This window comes from Staurois parvus, unplaced genomic scaffold, assembly GCF_062004578.1.
Source record: "Staurois parvus isolate SC_StPar_1 unplaced genomic scaffold, SC_StPar_1.0 ptg000980l, whole genome shotgun sequence".
NCBI classification, from domain to species: Eukaryota; Metazoa; Chordata; class Amphibia; order Anura; family Ranidae; genus Staurois; species Staurois parvus.
The window spans coordinates 448,563-467,092 of NW_028318776.1; the positions used below are offsets into that span (position 1 = coordinate 448,563).

Genomic DNA, 18,530 nt, shown 5'->3' on the forward strand with positions numbered 1-18,530 from the left:
TAATGTATGCCTTGGCCATCTATTAGTTAGTTAGGGTTATTGAAGGAACTGTTGCACTTTTTATCATATTTTGCATTACAGATGTACAGTAAAGACTGTTAACTTTCCCTGAGCCGGGTCTGAAGTAAATTCAAAGGGGTGCATATTGGGGCTGGTGTTTTAAAAAAACCTTGGCCTGTAAAGCACTAGCGGGGCATGCAGAACATCGCACTACAGTGCCAAGTAAGTATGCTAAGGTAGAGCAAGGTCATTGCTAATGATAACTAAGTACATCTTCAAGACACAAAGCAGCCAGTTGAGGCATGGTACCTGGATAAGGTGAGGTACACTCTGGTAGTGAGGGGGTTGTCATTTGGCTCCTTTCCCTGCAGTCCATCTCTCACAGCAACTGGGAGCAGACCAGGAATATGGAGGTCCCAATACTGACTTTATGGTATGAGAGAAGAAGGGTTACCGCAGGACATGCATGGGATCTGTGCTAAGTGTCCAGTGGCATCTTATTCTGTTACTGGGAGTGAGATAACAGAAGCATGCTGACTGTGGAGATGCGGCTGGACCCGCCACTCCAAATGCAACATATCAGTCACTGTGTGTATAGCTATAGAACATCACCTAACAGAGAAACTTCACTTTATTACTACATATAGTGTCAGCTCATATCTAAGTCGAGCATTAGTGAGCACACCCCCAGACAAAGGTGCCTCTACCGGACACGGTAGACCCCACCCACAATATGGTGTAGTCAGACCTTTGCCAGTAAAACCCAGCCACCCTTCATGTAGCTATGAAGATCTGGCCATCTCAGCTACAGCTCTCAGCTCCTTGTTTTAATGGTTTCAGCTAGTGTGAAAGGATCATTGAGACTTTGTAGTTGGGCGTCTGACAGCTTGGGTAGGTGTACTTTATCTAGGAACTCCTAAATTGCAGATTCGGATGGTTGAAGGAAGAGAGGATCATCTTTTAGATTATAAAGGGTATTATAGAAGTCTGCAAAGGAGTCCGCTATAGCTTATGGATCGATAATTTTGTGTTTTGCTGGGGGATGAATGAGGTGGGAGATTGAGGTTTCGGATATTTGAGATTTAAGTCTTTGTGCAAGGAATTTACCGCCTTTTCTGCCGCTGGCATAATAATTAATTTTCAGAATCTGAATGTAGTTTTCATGTTGTTCACATAATAGTCTGTGAAGGTCATGTCTAAGCTGGATTAGTTTATAAAAAGTCATTTGGGTATTGTCTGATTTGTTGATCTTTTCTAGAGATTGGATCTCTGCTAGAAGGGCACTAAATTTTGGGTTGGGAGAGCAGAGGATTTGACAGTTCTTACTGTAAAGTTACCTGGCTGTTGACAGGCTTCGCCCTGTACCCAAGCACTGTTGACCTCTTAGTTTTGGGGTCAATCCTTCTGGTAAGCAGGTGGAGTTTGTCTGTGGTGGTGGAGCACTGGACACTGCATCATGGACTGCTGGCACTTGTAGTTTACAATATTATTTGCATTTACATGCTGGTTACTATTATTATTATTATTACATTTTGTGTTTGAGCACTTTTATCACTGAATGGTGTCACTATATTTGTCATAAATTTTTTGCCAGTGTTTAAGAGGTCAAAACATCTATTTTTGCATTACAGATGGAACTATTTACCAGTGGACGATATGTCCATGTTGTGTTTTGAAAAAATTATAATAAGAATTAAAAAAAGTTTACTTTCATTTTCAGGCTTCTCAGGGTCTGTGACTCATAAGTCTTGAAAACAGACACTGACAGGCAATGAACATTTTCAGAAGAAGGCCTGCAATGGTAGAATAAATATTTAGTTTCATTTTCACACATTGGGTTTAGTTTGCACACATTTATAAATACTTGTGTAAGCTGCAGAGCCACCTCATAGCAACCAAGTATTATCTGCAGTCCTAAGATTTTGAGAGCTTCCAAAGTAGGAGCACATACTGTATATAATAATGGATAGACTGAGGGCAGGTAAGCCTGGAAGGAGCCCACTTCTTCTTAAAGGCACAGTGACTGTCTCTGGCAGTATGTTCTTCTGACAATCCCCTATTGTACGTCTACAGTTGATAGTTTTCTATTGTAGTACATTCACCTAATATTATGTGTGGCCCTTTGGAGATGTCAGGGGCTGTAAACATCTGCCCTGTACATCACTGCCTTAGACTGGAACAGACTTCTCATGGCTGACGTTTTACCCAAAGAATGTACTAATTGAACTGTTTTGCATACAGAAAACAAAGGTAATTTCCCTCAAAAACTGTACATACAAAATAGGCTGATTTTTTTTTCTACCTTTAAAAGTGGTCCAGTCATACAAAACTGAATCATTTTTTAATTTTAAAAAACTGAACTACAATGTCTAATTACAATTACACCCTTGTTGTCACCCTTATTATATAAATATAATAAGAGTGACAAATGTTAAAAGTGACCTTGCAATTTGACAATATAGTGCAAAGAAAAAATGCTTTAGTGCCTTCTCTACCATCTGTACATACTTATCTTCCCTTCGTTCCCCTGCTGCGCCATTTGGCCACTGGGTAGCCAGGCTCAGTTGGGTCAGGGGTTGAAGATTTTTTTCTTGTCCTCAGAGTCCTGATTGGCCAATCACCAAAAAGAAGTGCAGTCACATGGGAGATTCACCTTCCCCGTTAATCTTGGTGACTATTATCACCGAAGTGAAACTGAAAAAGAATCACAGATTTTGAGTGGCCACTAGAACAGGTGACCCTGGTGACTACCAGGGATTTCCCTCAATTTGGCTGTTGTGGCTATAAGACAGGAAGTGAAGGGAAGCCTTCTAAATGGGACACAGATGGCAAAAACACAACACCTGATAGGGATTATAATCCTCCCTTACGCAATCCACAGTTAAAAACGTTGCCTTCATTTCTACTTTAAGTGCGGCATTTCTCATTTTTTGATGTAGCCTTTTACTGATAATTAACAGATTTATAATTAAGGTGTACTAAATATGTAAAAAATATTAAACTGTCATGCCTAGAGTATATCCAAAATCTTCATTTTGTAGACAAAAAGGTCTATGTGACTGTGGGTGTGGTTGCCACCATCCCTAATATCATATACCAATTGAATTACCATCTAAGTGGGATTTTAAAGGGAACCAAGCACAAAATATAAAATCATAAAAACGTACTTTTATTACTTTTTATTTTAAAAGAAACTAATCAACATTAGAGGACATAATCCATGACACAATGTCTGATAATACACAATCTACAGTCAGGTCCATAAATATTGGGACATCTACACAATTCTAACATTTTTGGCTCTATACACCACCACAATGGATTTGAAATGAAACGAACAAGATGTGCTTTAACTGCAGACTGTCAGCTTTAATTTGAGGGTATTTACATCCAAATCAGGTGAACGGTGTAGAAATTACAACAGTTTGCATATGTGCCTCCCACTTGTTAAGGGACCAAAAGTAATGGGACAATTGGCTTTTGAGCTGTTCCATGGCCAGGTGTGTGTTATTCCCTCATTATCCCAATTACAATGAGCAGATAAAAGGTCCAGAGTTCATTTCAAGTGTGCTATTTGCATTTGGAATCTGTTGCTGTAAACTCTCAAGATGAGATCCAAAGAGCTGTCACTATCAGTGAAGCAAGCCATCATTAGGCTGAAAAAACAAAACAAACCCATCAGAGAGATAGCAAAAACATTAGGCATGGCCAAAACAACTGTTTGGAACATTCTTAAAAAGAAGGAACGCACCGGAGAGCTCAGCAACACCAAAAGACGCGGAAGACCACCGAAAACAACTGTGGTGGATGACCGAAGAATTCTTTCCCTGGTGAAGAAAACACCCTTCACAACAGTTGGCCAGATCAAGAACACTCTCCAGGAGGTAGGTGTAAGTGTGTCAAAGTCAACAATCAAGAGATGACTTCACCAGAGTGAATACATAGGGTTCACCACAAGATGTAAACCATTGGTGAGCCTCAAAAACAGGAAGGCCAGATTAGAGTTTGCCAAACGACATCTAAAAAAGCCTTCACAGTTCTGCAACAACATCCTATGGACAGATGAGACCAAGATCAACTTGTACCGGAGTGATGGGAAGAGAAGAGTATTGAGAAGGAAAGGAACTGCTCATGATCCTAAGCATACCACCTCATCAGTGAAGCATGGTGGTGGTAGTGTCATGGCGTGGGCATGTATGGCTGCCAATGGAACTGGTTCTCTTGTATTTATTGATGATGTGACTGCTGACAAAAGCAGCAGGATGAATTCTGATGTGTTTCGGGCAATATTATCTGCTCATATTCAGCCAAATGCTTCAGAACTCATTGAACGCCGCTTCACAGTGCAGATGGACAATGACCCAAAGCATACTGCAAAAGCAACCAAAGAGTTTTTAAGGGAAAGAAGTGGAATGTTATGCAATGGCAAAGTCAATCACCTGACCTGAATCCAATTGAGCATGCATTTCACTTGCTGAAGACAAAACTGAAGGGAAAATGCCCCAAGAACAAGCAGTAACTGAAGACAGTTGCAGTAGAGGCCTGGCAGAGCATCACCAGGGATGAAACCCAGAGTCTGGTGATGTCTATGCATTCCAGACTTCAGGCTGTAATTGACTGCAAAGGATTTGCAACCAAGTATTAAAAAGTGAAAGTTTGATTTATGATTATTATTCTGTCCCATACTTTACTATATGGCTAGATAACAAACAATGGAGGTGACTACAAACTCACTATGAGTATTCTGCATCCTCAATATCTATATACCAGCCAAAAATGATCAACCAAAAGTCACAATAAATTCCACTAAGGATTATACACTACTGCTAGTTAGTATAATTGGAAATCACATATATCTGTGAGTTCCACCTAAAATGTTGGTAGCTATTTATTACTTACAGAAGATCATCTATGACATTGGCTTAGATATTCCCTAATATCACTTGTGTCAGCTGCCTCTGCTTCCAATGTTTGTCTGATAATGATTACTTGAAAATGCCTTTCTATGAATATCTTGCAGTTACAGGAGGGAATCACCCTCCTATCAATTAAACCAATTAGTTTCCTTTGTGTGGATCCCCTTTCATGGAGGCAAGATGGTGTCTGATCACAATCTGCCGGCATTCTCACCCAGTGTACATGTGAGGCAAATGACACACAGCTCGATGACATCACATCCGGCGTCATGAAATGATACGCAATCGCATCATGTCCGGCCCCGCACCACAAGTCCCAGAAGCCAGGAAGGCGATGGTCCGAGACACACCGTTGACACAGAACATTCGCCACACCCGCCACCACCACAGTGGGAAAGGAGAGGGACACACACACAATTTGTCCATGTGCTTCCCCTCCTAAAGGAGTCAAATACAAAACAATAATGTCATAAAAAACACAACCCAAGCTTATATCTGTAAATAAAGAAAAAACACAATTACTCATTCAAATTGGAATGGGTCTCATCCAGAGGGAGAGAGGGAAATAAACCCATAATAGTTTGCCATAGCTAATAATCACCATGAACAAGTGGTAATAATAGGACCATAAATATATTACATTGGCATACATTTAACCCCGTATTATCGTGAAATTTTAAATCAGTTTTACCCGAGCTAAAGCCTTCTAAAAAAGTCTGAAAACTCTCAGTCTCATTGAGGCCTGGAGGAGTCATGGCATTCAAGTGCCTAATCCAGCACATCTCTCGCTGGAGAAGCACTTTATTCCAATCTCCACCTATCATCAGAATGTGGATTCTATCCAGAACTGAAAAGACTACTTTTGGCATTACATATTTGTGAATTTTGGCTACATATCTACCCAAAGGTAGGTATAAATTTCCAAATGCATACTATGGAAATGTTTATATATGCATTTCCAAAATTCTTGACGTGTTTTTTCTACATAAAAGGAACCGCATTCACACTGCATGAGGTACACAACCCCTTTGGTTTTGCAGTTGGAGAAATGCTTTGGGGTAAATCATTCACCATTTGGAAGAATAATGTGTTTGCAGTTACTAACAAATGAACAGTAGGTGCAGTCACCACATGAAAATGTGCCAACATATTTGCACAGATTTGTTCTCATTTCTCCCTCATTTTTTGTATGTAATTGCTGGAATTGTACTCACTAAGTTTCCTAATATGGATTCTTCCGTTAAGACAGGCCAATTCTTTTCCCGTATTTTCCTAATCTTGTTGTGTTCATTGGAATACTTCATAATGACTCTAGTTACCTCTCCTGTGTTCTAATGGGTTTAGGCTTGAACAAAAGATCATGTCTATTGAGATTTTAACTCGATTGAATGCCTTTTTAAGAGACTATTTGGTATACCCCCTTCTTAATAACCTTTCTGTAAGCCTATTTTCCATTTGAAAATCTTCACTGTTCATACAATTATGTTTAATTCTTAAAAACTGACTAAATTGTATGGATCTTTTTAGTGGTTCAGGATGGAAGCTGTTAGCATAAAAGATGGTATTGCCGTCAGTCTCCTTTCTGTAGAGTTTACTACTCAAACGTCCCCCTTGTTCTTTTTTTATACTTACAGCAAGCAAATTCACCTTATGGTAATCATATGCCATAGGGAAAAAAAGATTAGCATTATTTTGATTCATAGCATCCAAACATTGTTTTAACAAATTTTCTGGTCCTTCCCAAAAAAAAACCAATATATCATCGATATATCTTTGCTACATAACAATGTGGCGCATATACCTTCAAGAAAGACTCATTAGACAAAACTTCCTGCTCCCACACCCCCAGGTACAGATTGGCATAAGATGAGGCACAACACTTCCCCATAGCTATGCCCTGTACCTGGAGGTAGTGGGAGCCATGAAAGACATTATGGTGCTGTCAAGGATCCGGATATGACCAGAGATGTGTGGATTGATACAGGGAATAGCAGGCTTCAGGAGTAATGTAATAATATAGTTTATTTGTGCGACACACCAATATACAAACGCACCATGCAAGTAAAAACCAAATAATCAGAAACCTTCACCCAATATATACAGAACAAAAGAGTAGTCAGGGCTAGCTGGGGTCATACACAGTTGATCAAGCATGGGGTACAGACAGGACACGGAGCAGATCACAGGGAGCAGGGAGCAGGTTCAGGAAAACAGGTTATCACAGGCACATGGGAACAAACACCAAGGCACTGATTGCAGGCCTGGTTACTGCTTAAATACACCTCCTGCAATCAGCCTCAGGTGATGGCTTGATTGCAGGAGGTGAGACCCTGGCTGCTGAAAAGCAGTCGCTGGTAAGTACTGGTACTGCAGCCCATAGAGCAGGCGAGCCCCAGCACCACTAGCGCTGAGTCCTTTCCTGACAGGTGCAGAATGAAATCCAACATTTGTAGAATTAATTCATTGTATTTCCATTCCTGTGTACTACGTTGCTGTAAGATATATCTCACAGATGCAATTCCTTTTGTGTCTGGAATACTTTACAGTGATTCCACATCCACTGTCACTAGAAGCACTGTCTCAGGAATATCTAAATTATCAATGATTTGTAGTAAATGTATTGTATCTTTCACATATTATGCCAAACTAATCACATGGGGTCTCAAATGCACGTCAGTTAACTGACTTACAGTATTCCCTCAGAGATAGACCCAGTAGCAGAAAAGATGGGCCTCCCCAGGGGTCAGGCAAATCTTTTTGTACTTTTGGGAACACATAGAACGTAGGCACCCTGGGGTGCCTTGTTCGAATGAACCCCCAAAGATCCTGTGAAATAATTCCTCTTCTGAATGCATCATCTACTAGGTCATAGAATTTCAAATAGAATGTGTTTACAATAGCTGCAGAAATTTTTTTTACAACATTTTCTTTTATTTAACATTTTTTGGCACATATTTTTATACATGATATTGTCCGTCAAAACTGTATTTCCTCCTTTATCAGAGGGTTTAATAGTTATTGTCGTATTACTTATTAAGGATTTCTAATTGTTCTGCTGTATTCAAATTCTGCAATTCATTATTGGTTTTCAATGATTCAATTTTCCTAGTAATTTGTTTAACAAATAAAGCTATAGTTGGATTTTGATTCAGGGGCGGAAATTTGGATGATTTTTTAAAAAAAATGTTGTTTTATTTTCTGTTTCCTGTTTACTTTCCACAGTATCCTCCAATAAGGCCTCAATGTCTATTACATATTTTAAGTCCCTCTATTCATTTTCCTGTAACAGCAGATTTAGATCTTTAATCTGCTGTTGTGAGACCCATTGCACATGCTGCATCTTTATTCTCTTGTCTGACATAAAGGCTTTTAAGCAGTAGTTTTCTAGCAAATGAATTTATATCTTTTATCAGCTTGAATTTATCAGTCTTCTAATAGGGGCAAAATGATACCCCCCAATGATAAAACTTGTTTTTCTTCCAGGGACAACTCATAAGATGAAAGGTTAATTACAGTTAAACCCCCTTTTGTGCTGTCTTGATTACATAAGGTTCTATACCTTTCAGGGGCATATTTATCACAAGGCAAACAAGGCATTTGCCTAGGGTGGCATTTTTTAGGGGGCAGCACTGGCCCCCCGGAAGAAGGGACATATGTGGCATTGGGACCAGGTGGGATCCGAGAGAAGAGGCGGGCTACTTAATGGTGTATGCAGAGCCCGACTGTCATTCCAGGGGATGTCCAGAGTTAAGAAGGTGGGGTCTGATGTTGGTCGATGTCAGGCTCTCTCTCTGCTGGGGAGGATGGGGCCTCCAATTTTTGTGTTGCCTAGGGCAGCACAAAACCTAAATACACCACTGATACCTTTTCTAATTTTGGGTGAATTGTTTATGCCTTGTTTGTCTAAAAAAGTGTCTTTCTGTGTTGTATCCTGAGATTTTGTGAATTTTTTTGTGAATGGTATGCCAGTACTACCACGTGCACCACCTACTTTTGTATTGCTATTATGCCCACCACCTTAGTTACCATATGATGTCTCCACTGTTTGAGGATCCATCGTGCGTTTCTTGATTTGTTCAATCTTCCCATCCAGCTGATGTCATTTGTGGAATAAACCCTTCCATTTCTGAAATGAGTTGTCTACTTGAGAAGAACGTGATGAAGAAGAAACAGAGGATGAGACCAATAAATTGTTACCATCATGTACATTATTTTGCTTAAACCTTTGTTGTCTTTTTTTAAAATCTTTGTCTTTTTTTAAAATCAAAGGCTTGTACTTTGTGGTATTCCCAGCTGTGCATATTATGCATGTTTAAACTTCACAAACAGTTGAATCTTGATTGTTAGTTGGTCAGCTTCGGGTATCCAGCGCATTTAAAAGCTCCTTATTAAAGCTCCTTCCTCAGGGATATAAAACCACTCTGTAACATAAAAATCCATTTACAGTCATATATACTACAAAAAAACTGAACATTTATAGCTCATATACATAGTGAATACCTGCAAAACTTACATAGTTTAATTAAGCATTGATGTAATCTCTCATAGCCATAGGCAGTAGCCTATCTAAAAATGTTCCCATTTTACTGGTTTAGAGCAGTTGGATGAATGGAAGATGGCTGATTATTGGCTGCTGTATTTTGTGCATTGTTCTTTTCTTTGGTATATACATGTGTACAGTACCTGACATCATTATTGTTGGTGTCCTGCAGGCCTCTACCACACTGGAATATGGGCGGATAGTGATCTACACCACCAGTCTGCGTGTGGTGAGAAACACATTTGAGAGGTGTGAAATTGTGAGGAAGATCTTCCAGAATCACAGAGTAAAGTTTGAAGAGAAGAATATTGCTCTGAATGGCGATTATGGAAAAGAGCTGGATGACAGATGTCGCCGGGTATCGGAACTGCCATCTCTGCCTGTTGTTTTCATTGATGGCCATTATCTCGGGGTGAGTTGCCAAAACAGTAGTGTGATTTCTGTTGTGTTCTATGGCTTTTAAATATTTCACAAAACACAAGACGGCAAACTAACGAAATTTGTGTAGTCAGGCACTGATGTCGGACGAGAAGGCCTGGCTCACAGTCTCCGCTCTAATTCATCCCAAAGGTGTTCTATCGGGTTAAGGTCAGTACTCTGTCCAGCCCAGTCAAGTTCCTCCACCCCAAACTCACTCATCCATGACTTTATGGACCTTGCTTTGTGCACTGGTGCTCAGTCATGTTGGAACAGGAAGGGGCCATCCCCAAACTGTTCCCACAAAGTTGGGAGCATGAAATTGTCCAAAATGTCTTGGTATGCTGACGCCTTAAGAGTTCCCTTCACTGGAACTAAGGGGCAAAGCCCAACCCCTGAAAAACAACTCCACACCATAATCCCTCCTCCACCAAACTTTATACTTGGCACAATGCAGTCAGGCAAGTACCGTTCTCCTGGTAACCGCCAAACCCAGACATGTCCATCGGATTGCTAGACAGAGAAGTGTGATTCTTCACCCCAAAGAACACATCTCCACTGCTCTAAAGTCCAGTTGCGGCGTGCTTTACACCACTGCATCTGATGCTTTGCATTGGACTTGGTGATGTAAGCCTTGGATGCAGCTGCTCGGCCATGGAAACCCATTCCATGAAGCTATCTATGCACTGTTGTTGTGCTAATCTGAAGGCAACATGAAGTATAACCACTTGCCCTCCAGAGGATTTACCCTCCTTACTGACCAGGCCATTTTTTACGATACAGTGCTGCGTTCCTTTAACTGACAATTGCGCGATCAGGCAACACTGCACCCAAATTAAATTTACGTCCTTTTTTCCCACAAATAGAGCTTTCGTTTGATGGTATTTGATCGCCTGTGCTTTTTTTTTTAATTTTTTGCTCTTTAAACAAAAACATTTTTAAAAAAACCTATATTGTTGACTTTTTTAAATTAAACATGTCCAGTAAAAAAATAAAAAAAAAATCAAATTTCGACATAAATTTAGGCCAAATTGTATTCTGCTACATGTCTTTGCTAAAACAAATCCCAATGTGTGTAAATTAATTGGTTTACATGAAAGTTATGTTTACAAATGAGGGTATATATACTGGAATTTTTTTTTTGTACTAGTAATGGTGGTGATGAGCAACTTATAGCGGGACTGCGGCAGGCATTCTGACACTGGGGGGAACTGACTTGGTGTCACTGACATCCCCAGTGACACCAATACAGTGATCAGTGCTAATAAGCAGAGCACTGACACTGTACTTATGGCACTGGGCACGAAGGGGTTAACTTGCGCGATCAAAGGGTTAACTGTGTGCTGTTTTACTATGAGGCTGTGTGCTGTGTTTCACTGTAAGCACACTGTTTTGTACGCAGAGCCATACAAAGCAGTGTGCAGGAGCTTGCAGGGGAGAGATCTGTATTGTTTACATACAGGTCTCTCCCCCATCGGAAATCCCCGAAGATCGCTGGGTGCCAACGGGTACCACCAGCCGGGACCTGGTGATTGACAGCCTAGGCGAATGGCGGCGCAGGTAGAACGTGCGTACGACCCCTGTCCGGAACTGCAAAATCATAAATATACAAGATTTTGCGCACCTGTGCCGCCCTGTAGCAGTATTTCTGCTTCTGCGGAAGCGGTTAATACCTTTAACAATTGACCGTAGAATATTTAGTAGCAAGGAAATTTCACAGATGGACTTATTGCACAGATGGCAACCTATCACGGTACCACGCTTAAATTCACTGAGCTCCTGAGAGTGACCCATTCTTTAACACATTTGTAGAAACTGCATGCCTAGGTGCTTGATTTTATACACCTGCAGCCATGGAGGTGATTGGAACACCTGAATCCAATGATTTGGAGGGGTGCCCCAATACTTTTGGCAATATAGTGTATGTCAAGTTATCAAATGTTTGTAAATAGTGATACCAAAGAATTGTTTTTTTTTTTTAATTTTTAAAATAAAACATGTTATACTCACCTGCTTTGCACAGGCGTTTTGCACAGAGCAGCGCTGATCCTCCTCTTCTCAGGTCCCCAGCCAGCCCTTTTGGCTCTTCCCCCTTGAGCAGTGGCCCCATAGCAAGTTGCTTGTTATGGGGACACTGGTGCGTGCTCGCTCCTGAGCCCTGCTCTCTGCGTCCATAAGACACAGCAGAGCACGTCTCAGCCCTCTGCTCCCTCCTCACAGGCTGTGATTGACAGCAGCAGGAGCCAATGAGGAGGGAGAGACCAGGAGAGCTCCCGTGCACACTGCTGGACCGAGACCGGGCTCAGGTAAGTATTGGGAGGGGTGGGGCTAAGAAGGCTCAGCCTTTAGAACCAATTTAAGCTGACCAGTTTAAGGCATGTTTAAGTGGAACTAGCTATGTCTGTGCCTATGCAATAATTTAAATATTCATTCTTAACAATCTGTAGGAAATCTGTACTAAGCAAAATACAGGGGCTGATATTGTTGATCTCCTCCTGAAAATGCCAGCTGCCTGGTTGGCTGATTTTCAGTGATTAACCTGGATGTAATCTAAATCACAACTCAAAAATAACTTACCACATATCAACGTGCGTCACAGTGCATGTGCTCATGCGCATTTGATGTGCGTTATGATGTACAGTATGTTGACATTCAGTGCAAAGTACATTACAACATACATTAGAAATGTGTAACAACCCTCGTTTCAATAGTAATGTGCAGGGGTGGAGCTCAGGGGGAAACTCTGAAAATACCTGCAAGTGAAGCTTTGCCTGGACACAGCAGCTCAGAATTCAGAGGAACCAGAGGGGACTGAATGTACTGGGTGCCTTCATTTCATATCTTTTGGCAGCTTTCAGTATTCCTAAAGTGAAAGATTCAGTTTAAAATGGAACTAAACTCTGCAAAATACTCACAACCACCTTCCAGCGATGCAACAGTTACATCCCCCACCAGCTGCTGTCATCTTCTCCCTGGGCTACTTCCGAGTGCAGAGTTTTCGGCCTTTTGATTGGCCAGTTGGGGATGACGTGATTCTGGGCATACTCATGGCAATCAGTCATTCTGGCACAGCCATAGTGTGCTGAGAATGCATGCTGAGCTGTGCCTGTGCAGCTCAGTGTGCATTCAATAGAAGACTGCAAGCAGGCAGGTAAGTGCGTCTTATTCCAGAAGAACTGCCTGCTTGCAGTATTCCTAATTATAGGTTTATTGTAATTTCTCTGTACAAGTCAATAGAATACGCATAGCAAACACATAGCAAATGCATTAAATGAATGGAAAGGGCAATGCAACCACAAATCTTTATTACACGCCTATGAACACCAGCTAATAAAAAAAGAGGCAGCAATCTGCCCTTTGTTTCATCATTTGCCTAATAAAACTTTCTAATGTATGTCTCTAGGGAAACAAAAGGGAGAAAATCAACCTTTTACACTTTTTCTAATTACAATCTAGTCTTGGTCACAAAATAAAAATGGTTTATTAACCTACTGAAGTGCAAATGGTGTGCTTTTCTTATGAAGTTGTTAACCTATTATGAATCTGTTGTCACTTATTGAATTTCACAATGTCATCTGGACAATGACAAGTCAGATCTAGTATTTTATGAAATGAAGCAGTCTTAGCTAACAAATCATGATGCTGCCACAGACATATGTCAAAATGCTTTTATATTTTTAGGTAAACTAAATGAAACACTACAGATGAATTAGATATAATATGATGTTTTATAGTGGGGAGCTTCTGATTTCTGGCTTATAAATGTCCTGCATGGATACACAGCACCACCTGCCTTTTAAACAGGATTGGTGTATGTGATAAATCACAGCTGAAATACTGACAATAGCGATGATGAGCTAGGAGGGTTATATGTGTGCTCTATGTTTGTATATTATTAGCTGCTTGAAGCATAGTACACACAATGAAGAAATAGGATTACCGATTGTCCGATTTTCCACGATAGTGTTTATAATGTAGTCGGAATGGTATTGGCTTGTAAGAAAATTCTCATGTGACATAGGCAAACGTAGCTACTTACTACCGTAGTAAATGAGGAAGTGTAGGGTTGTCCTATGCTTCTGATCATGCACTTTTTTCTGTTTGATTATTTCTGTATGATTACTGTGCACATTAAATGAAAATCGGACATTGTGTTCACATACGATAAAAAATTTCCAGTTTATTTTTAATTAGTCTCCTTTTCTTTTTTTATTACTTATTTTGAGCAGTTCAAATACTCTCCCCTTATATCCTGGTACTGGTCAGTTATTTTCCTTATTTATCTTTCCATACTCTCAGAAATATCCCCCCTTCCCCTTTTCTCCTCCCATCCCTTTTTTTTTTTTTGGACCAGACCTTTTCTACGCTTTGGTTTACGAATTCATTGTTCGGCCATGGACCTTTATGTGACAATACTTCGATCAACCAATTATTTACCTTCTCCTTTTGCTGTCTCTATATCTGACATCTCTCATATGTCACACACATAACTCAATCTACACTAAATTCTAGACTAACTTTGCTATATCCAGACTGAATTGTAATCTTATAATCATGTCTTTTATTATCCTTTGCTGAAGGTGGAGGTTTTGTTTCTTTATCTTTTATTATTTGCCTTTATATTGTATACTGACTGTATACTAAAATTTAATAAAGCTACTGAACAAGAAAACATGGCTGGCAGCTGTGGGTTGACCATTTGCTGCCCCCATTTTTTTTATTCCAAAAAAGATTTTTATTTGGAAAGGAAGGTAGAACATACATCATACATAACCAAAAGTCTTACAATAAGAAACAAATATCCTGGTAGCATAACAGATGAGAAGTAGGACCATATAAATGCACTTTAAGGTTGTGAACGGAAGCCTCTGCAGGAGAGAATTCTAATTTTGGGGTAAAAGCATAGGTGTCAGAAGAAAAAGTGGTTAAAAAAGGGGGGGGGGGGAACCGGTTGGGTTGAGGAGTCAGTTAGGTGAGAGAATTCTGCAGTTGTCTGTAAGTGGATCTAGCAGGCCCATTTAGATGAGAATTTCATGGGAGAGTCTTAGGCAATAGAGATTAGTAGTTAAATCTCAGCTAGTTTTTGAACTCTACGGAGCCATTCCTTGATTGGGGGGGGGGGGAATGGGCATCCCAGGTGGATTGGGATACTCTGTTTAGCGTCTTTAACCATGTGCATGGCTACTGATTTGAAGTTGATTGTGTGGGGTAGAGGAGAGTGGTGAAGTAAGAATTGGGCTGGTGTGAAGTCTAGGTTGTAAGTAGTCACCTGTAGGATGATGCAGTGTACCTTGGACTAGTATAACTGAAGGTGTGGGCACCACCACCAAATGTGTAGGAGTATCTCACGTTCTCTCGCACCTCCATCAAGTTTCTGGGTAATCTAGGCGGAATTTGTCCAGCAGAGTGGGTGTCTGGTACCAACGCAGTAGGAACATTTGATCCTAGTCTTCTTGGGAGAAGGAACTAGAGAAGTCTTTTTCCCAAGCCCCACAGGCAGGGCTATTATTGGAAGGTTGGTCAGAGAACAGCAGTGCATGCACAGTGGATATCAGGTGGGGTTGAGGGGTCTTATTAGAACATAACTTCTCTAAAGGTGTAAGGGGTCTGGAAGCGGGTGCATTTTTGTCTAGGGAATGTACTGTAGGTAATGTGAAATCAGGAGATAAGTCCATGAGGGGATGGGAGCTCACCTCAGATGGGATGTGGTGATCAAGCAGCCAGGGCGCGGTGCCTAGGCTGCCCCCAAATTGTGACTAGTCCCTGTCAGAACCATGACTGAGCTTATTGGGTATAGCAGGTTATATTGTCATAGTGTGGATATGTGCTACCTTGACCCTGAGAGTTCCTGGCTCCTTCCCTTCTTTTCTGTTTTCCTCACTTTTCTATATTTTATTTTGTCTCTGTAATTATCATTAATGTACAGTACATTCCTTTTGTACCTCTGTCAGGAAAGGAATCCCCATGTGCGTAGGCGCATGTATGTAAGGAATTCTGTTCACGGCCAGACTTCTAATGCGCGGGCATGTGCGCGAACCGTTGTGTGAGCAGGAGTGCACGCGCATGCGTGAACGCGAATTCACATTAGTGCCACAGGGACTATTTAAACTGCACTATTGCAGTCTGTCAGTGCCGTTTGGTTTATTGCATTCCTGTGTTTCTCATACCAGTTACTGCCTGCTCTTCTGTGATTGACCCAATCTGCCCGATTCTGCTCGCTAGTTGCTGACCCGGACCGTCTTACCCTGTCATGTGTCTGTTCTTCATCTTCCTCTGCCATCCTGTGTCACTCATCTGCCAGACTATCTGGTGCTGGGGTTCTGCTCTTCCGATTACTCCTCAGCATCAACCAGCAAGAGACTATCAGGCACTTGTGCCACCCTGTGCTCTGGCATTCCCTGTCACCTTATCAGGGGCTCCTGAACTGGGAGATCTGCCAACATATTGCTGCACTCACTCAAGCAGTTAACAGCCTGCAAGAAGGTTATACTCAGCTTGAAATTTGCCTTCAGTCCCTGCTGGCACCTGTGATATCTGCAGCAGCTTCCTCTACCTCTGCAGCTACGTCTGCTGCCCAGGCTTCTGGTCCCCCTACGGTGATGATGCTGCCCCCAGAGCCAAGAGTTCCCATTTCAGAGATGTTTTCTGGTGATCGGACTAAATTCCCTGCGGTTCGTAACGCATGTCAGTTATACTTTGCATTGCAACCCTGCACGTTCTAACTGTAATCCACGAATGTGGGTTTTGTAATCTCGCTGTTGCAAGGAGAACCACAGACCTGGGCTCACCATCTCCTCGAGAAAGAGGATGCCAAACTATCTACTCTCAACACCTTTTTCAACACAATGGCTCAACTCTATGATGACCCTCAGCAATCAGCTTCTGCAGAGGCAGAACTTCACTCCCTTCAGCAGGGCTGCAGAACCGTCGAAGACTATGTGACAGAATTCAGACGCTGGAGTTCTGACACAAGTTGGAACAATCTTGCCCTGCATTACCAATTTCGCTTGAGGCTTTCTGAACCACGGAAAGATGAACTGACCAAGGTAGGAGTACCTAGTTCCTTGGAAGGACTGATTGCCTTATCCATCCAGATTGACTGGCGACTCAGGGAACGTCGGTCAGAACGGTCCTCCAGCCAAGCCTGTCTCGTCTGGATGCTACCCAAAGTATGCACATCTGCCAGTCCAGTTTCTACCGCTGCACCTGTATCTGATGAATCTGAGCCCATGCAGTTGGGGCAACTACATCCTTCTGTCACGACTCCTGATGCTCCTGATGGTGTTGATGGACTTGCAGCAGGCTGAGACCAGGTCGCGGTCCCCAGGTATGCCCAGCTGCGGTAGAGTAGACCGCTAGTGTCACGTACTTTAGTAGTGAGCCTGACGTGAAGAGGCAGAGCAGACCAGATCAGGATGCAGATGGATCTGTGTGGCAGGTAGCGGAGTCAGGCGGGCTGGGTTTGGTATCAGAGAAGGCAGAGCAGACCAGAGCAGCAGGCAGAAGGATAGTCAGGTCACAGGCCAGGTTCAGCAACAGGAGGTCAGAATGATCAGGAGCAGGCAGAAGAATATCCAGAGACAAGCCAGGGCTCAGGGCAGGAGAAGGTCAATGGTAGTCAGGAGCAGGCTGGGTTCGGCAACAGGAAACAACTCAGAGTCAGGAATCACAGGCAAAGGAATAAGACCATACGGCAATTTGGATCCTGCAGTGGCCCGTTTAAATAGCCCGCCTGGTGCCAACAGGCGTGCCTGGGTCCTAGTGCCTGCCCGGCGCCATCATTGGTGACAGGCCCGCCTGGGTCCTAGTGCCCGCCTGCCTGTATGACTTGTCAGGATCCTGACAAGGCATCCTGACAAGGCATACACCTTCCCTCACACCAGAAGAGTGTCAGCACCACATACAGCATAATCTGTGCCTCTACTGTCTAGAAGCCGGTGATTATGTACGGACCTGCCATGCAAAACTGCCTAAGTGCCTGTCCTTGTCATCTAGCAGTTATCTACCAGCTCTGACTACCTATGTGCAATTGCCACTCTCTATCTTTTTTCAGCTTTCGGGAAGAACTATTCCGTGTCTACGATAATTGATTTCAGGGCCTTCAGCTGTTTTATAGACATATATTTTGCCACGCAACATCAAATTCCTCTCCAAGCCAAGGCCCAAGGACTTTCTGTGTTTCTTGTTAATGAGTCTAGCATCAAGTCAGGAATGGTGATACAGGAAACTATTCCACTACCCGTGTCTACAGCTTCCATAAATCACCATGAACTTTTATGTATAGATGTCATCTCCTCACCTCTGTCATCCTGGGTATGCCTTGGCTACTGGCCCATAATCCTCATATCAACTGGGCCACAGGAGAAGTAAATTTCTAGTCTTCTTACTGCCAGGAACATTGCAGGCCCAGCTCATCAGTTCAGACCTTGGCCCTATTAGGCTTGGGCTCGGACAATAACCTTCAGTGGTTCAAGAGGCCTACCATGACTTCCTAGATGTCTTAAACAAACGAGGGACTGACACCTTACCACCACACAAATCTTATGACTACCCATTGAACTTCTACTTGGGGCTGAAATTCCATTTTGAACGAATATTTCCTCTTTTAGAATGCGAACTTGAGGCACTGATGGAATACTTGGACATCAGTCTCAGCA

General features: G+C 42.0%; 1 protein-coding gene across 1 annotated transcript in view; it reads left to right on the forward strand.

The window, feature by feature from the left end:
• GRXCR1 (glutaredoxin and cysteine rich domain containing 1) overlaps positions 1-18,530 on the forward strand; it is a 64,151-nt gene that overhangs the window by 33,210 nt on the left and 12,411 nt on the right. Inside the window, exon 2 of the mRNA XM_089657305.1 lies at positions 9,629-9,868. Within this exon, the coding sequence (XP_089513431.1) occupies positions 9,629-9,868 (240 nt within the window). The remainder of the gene's footprint in view (positions 1-9,628; positions 9,869-18,530) is intronic.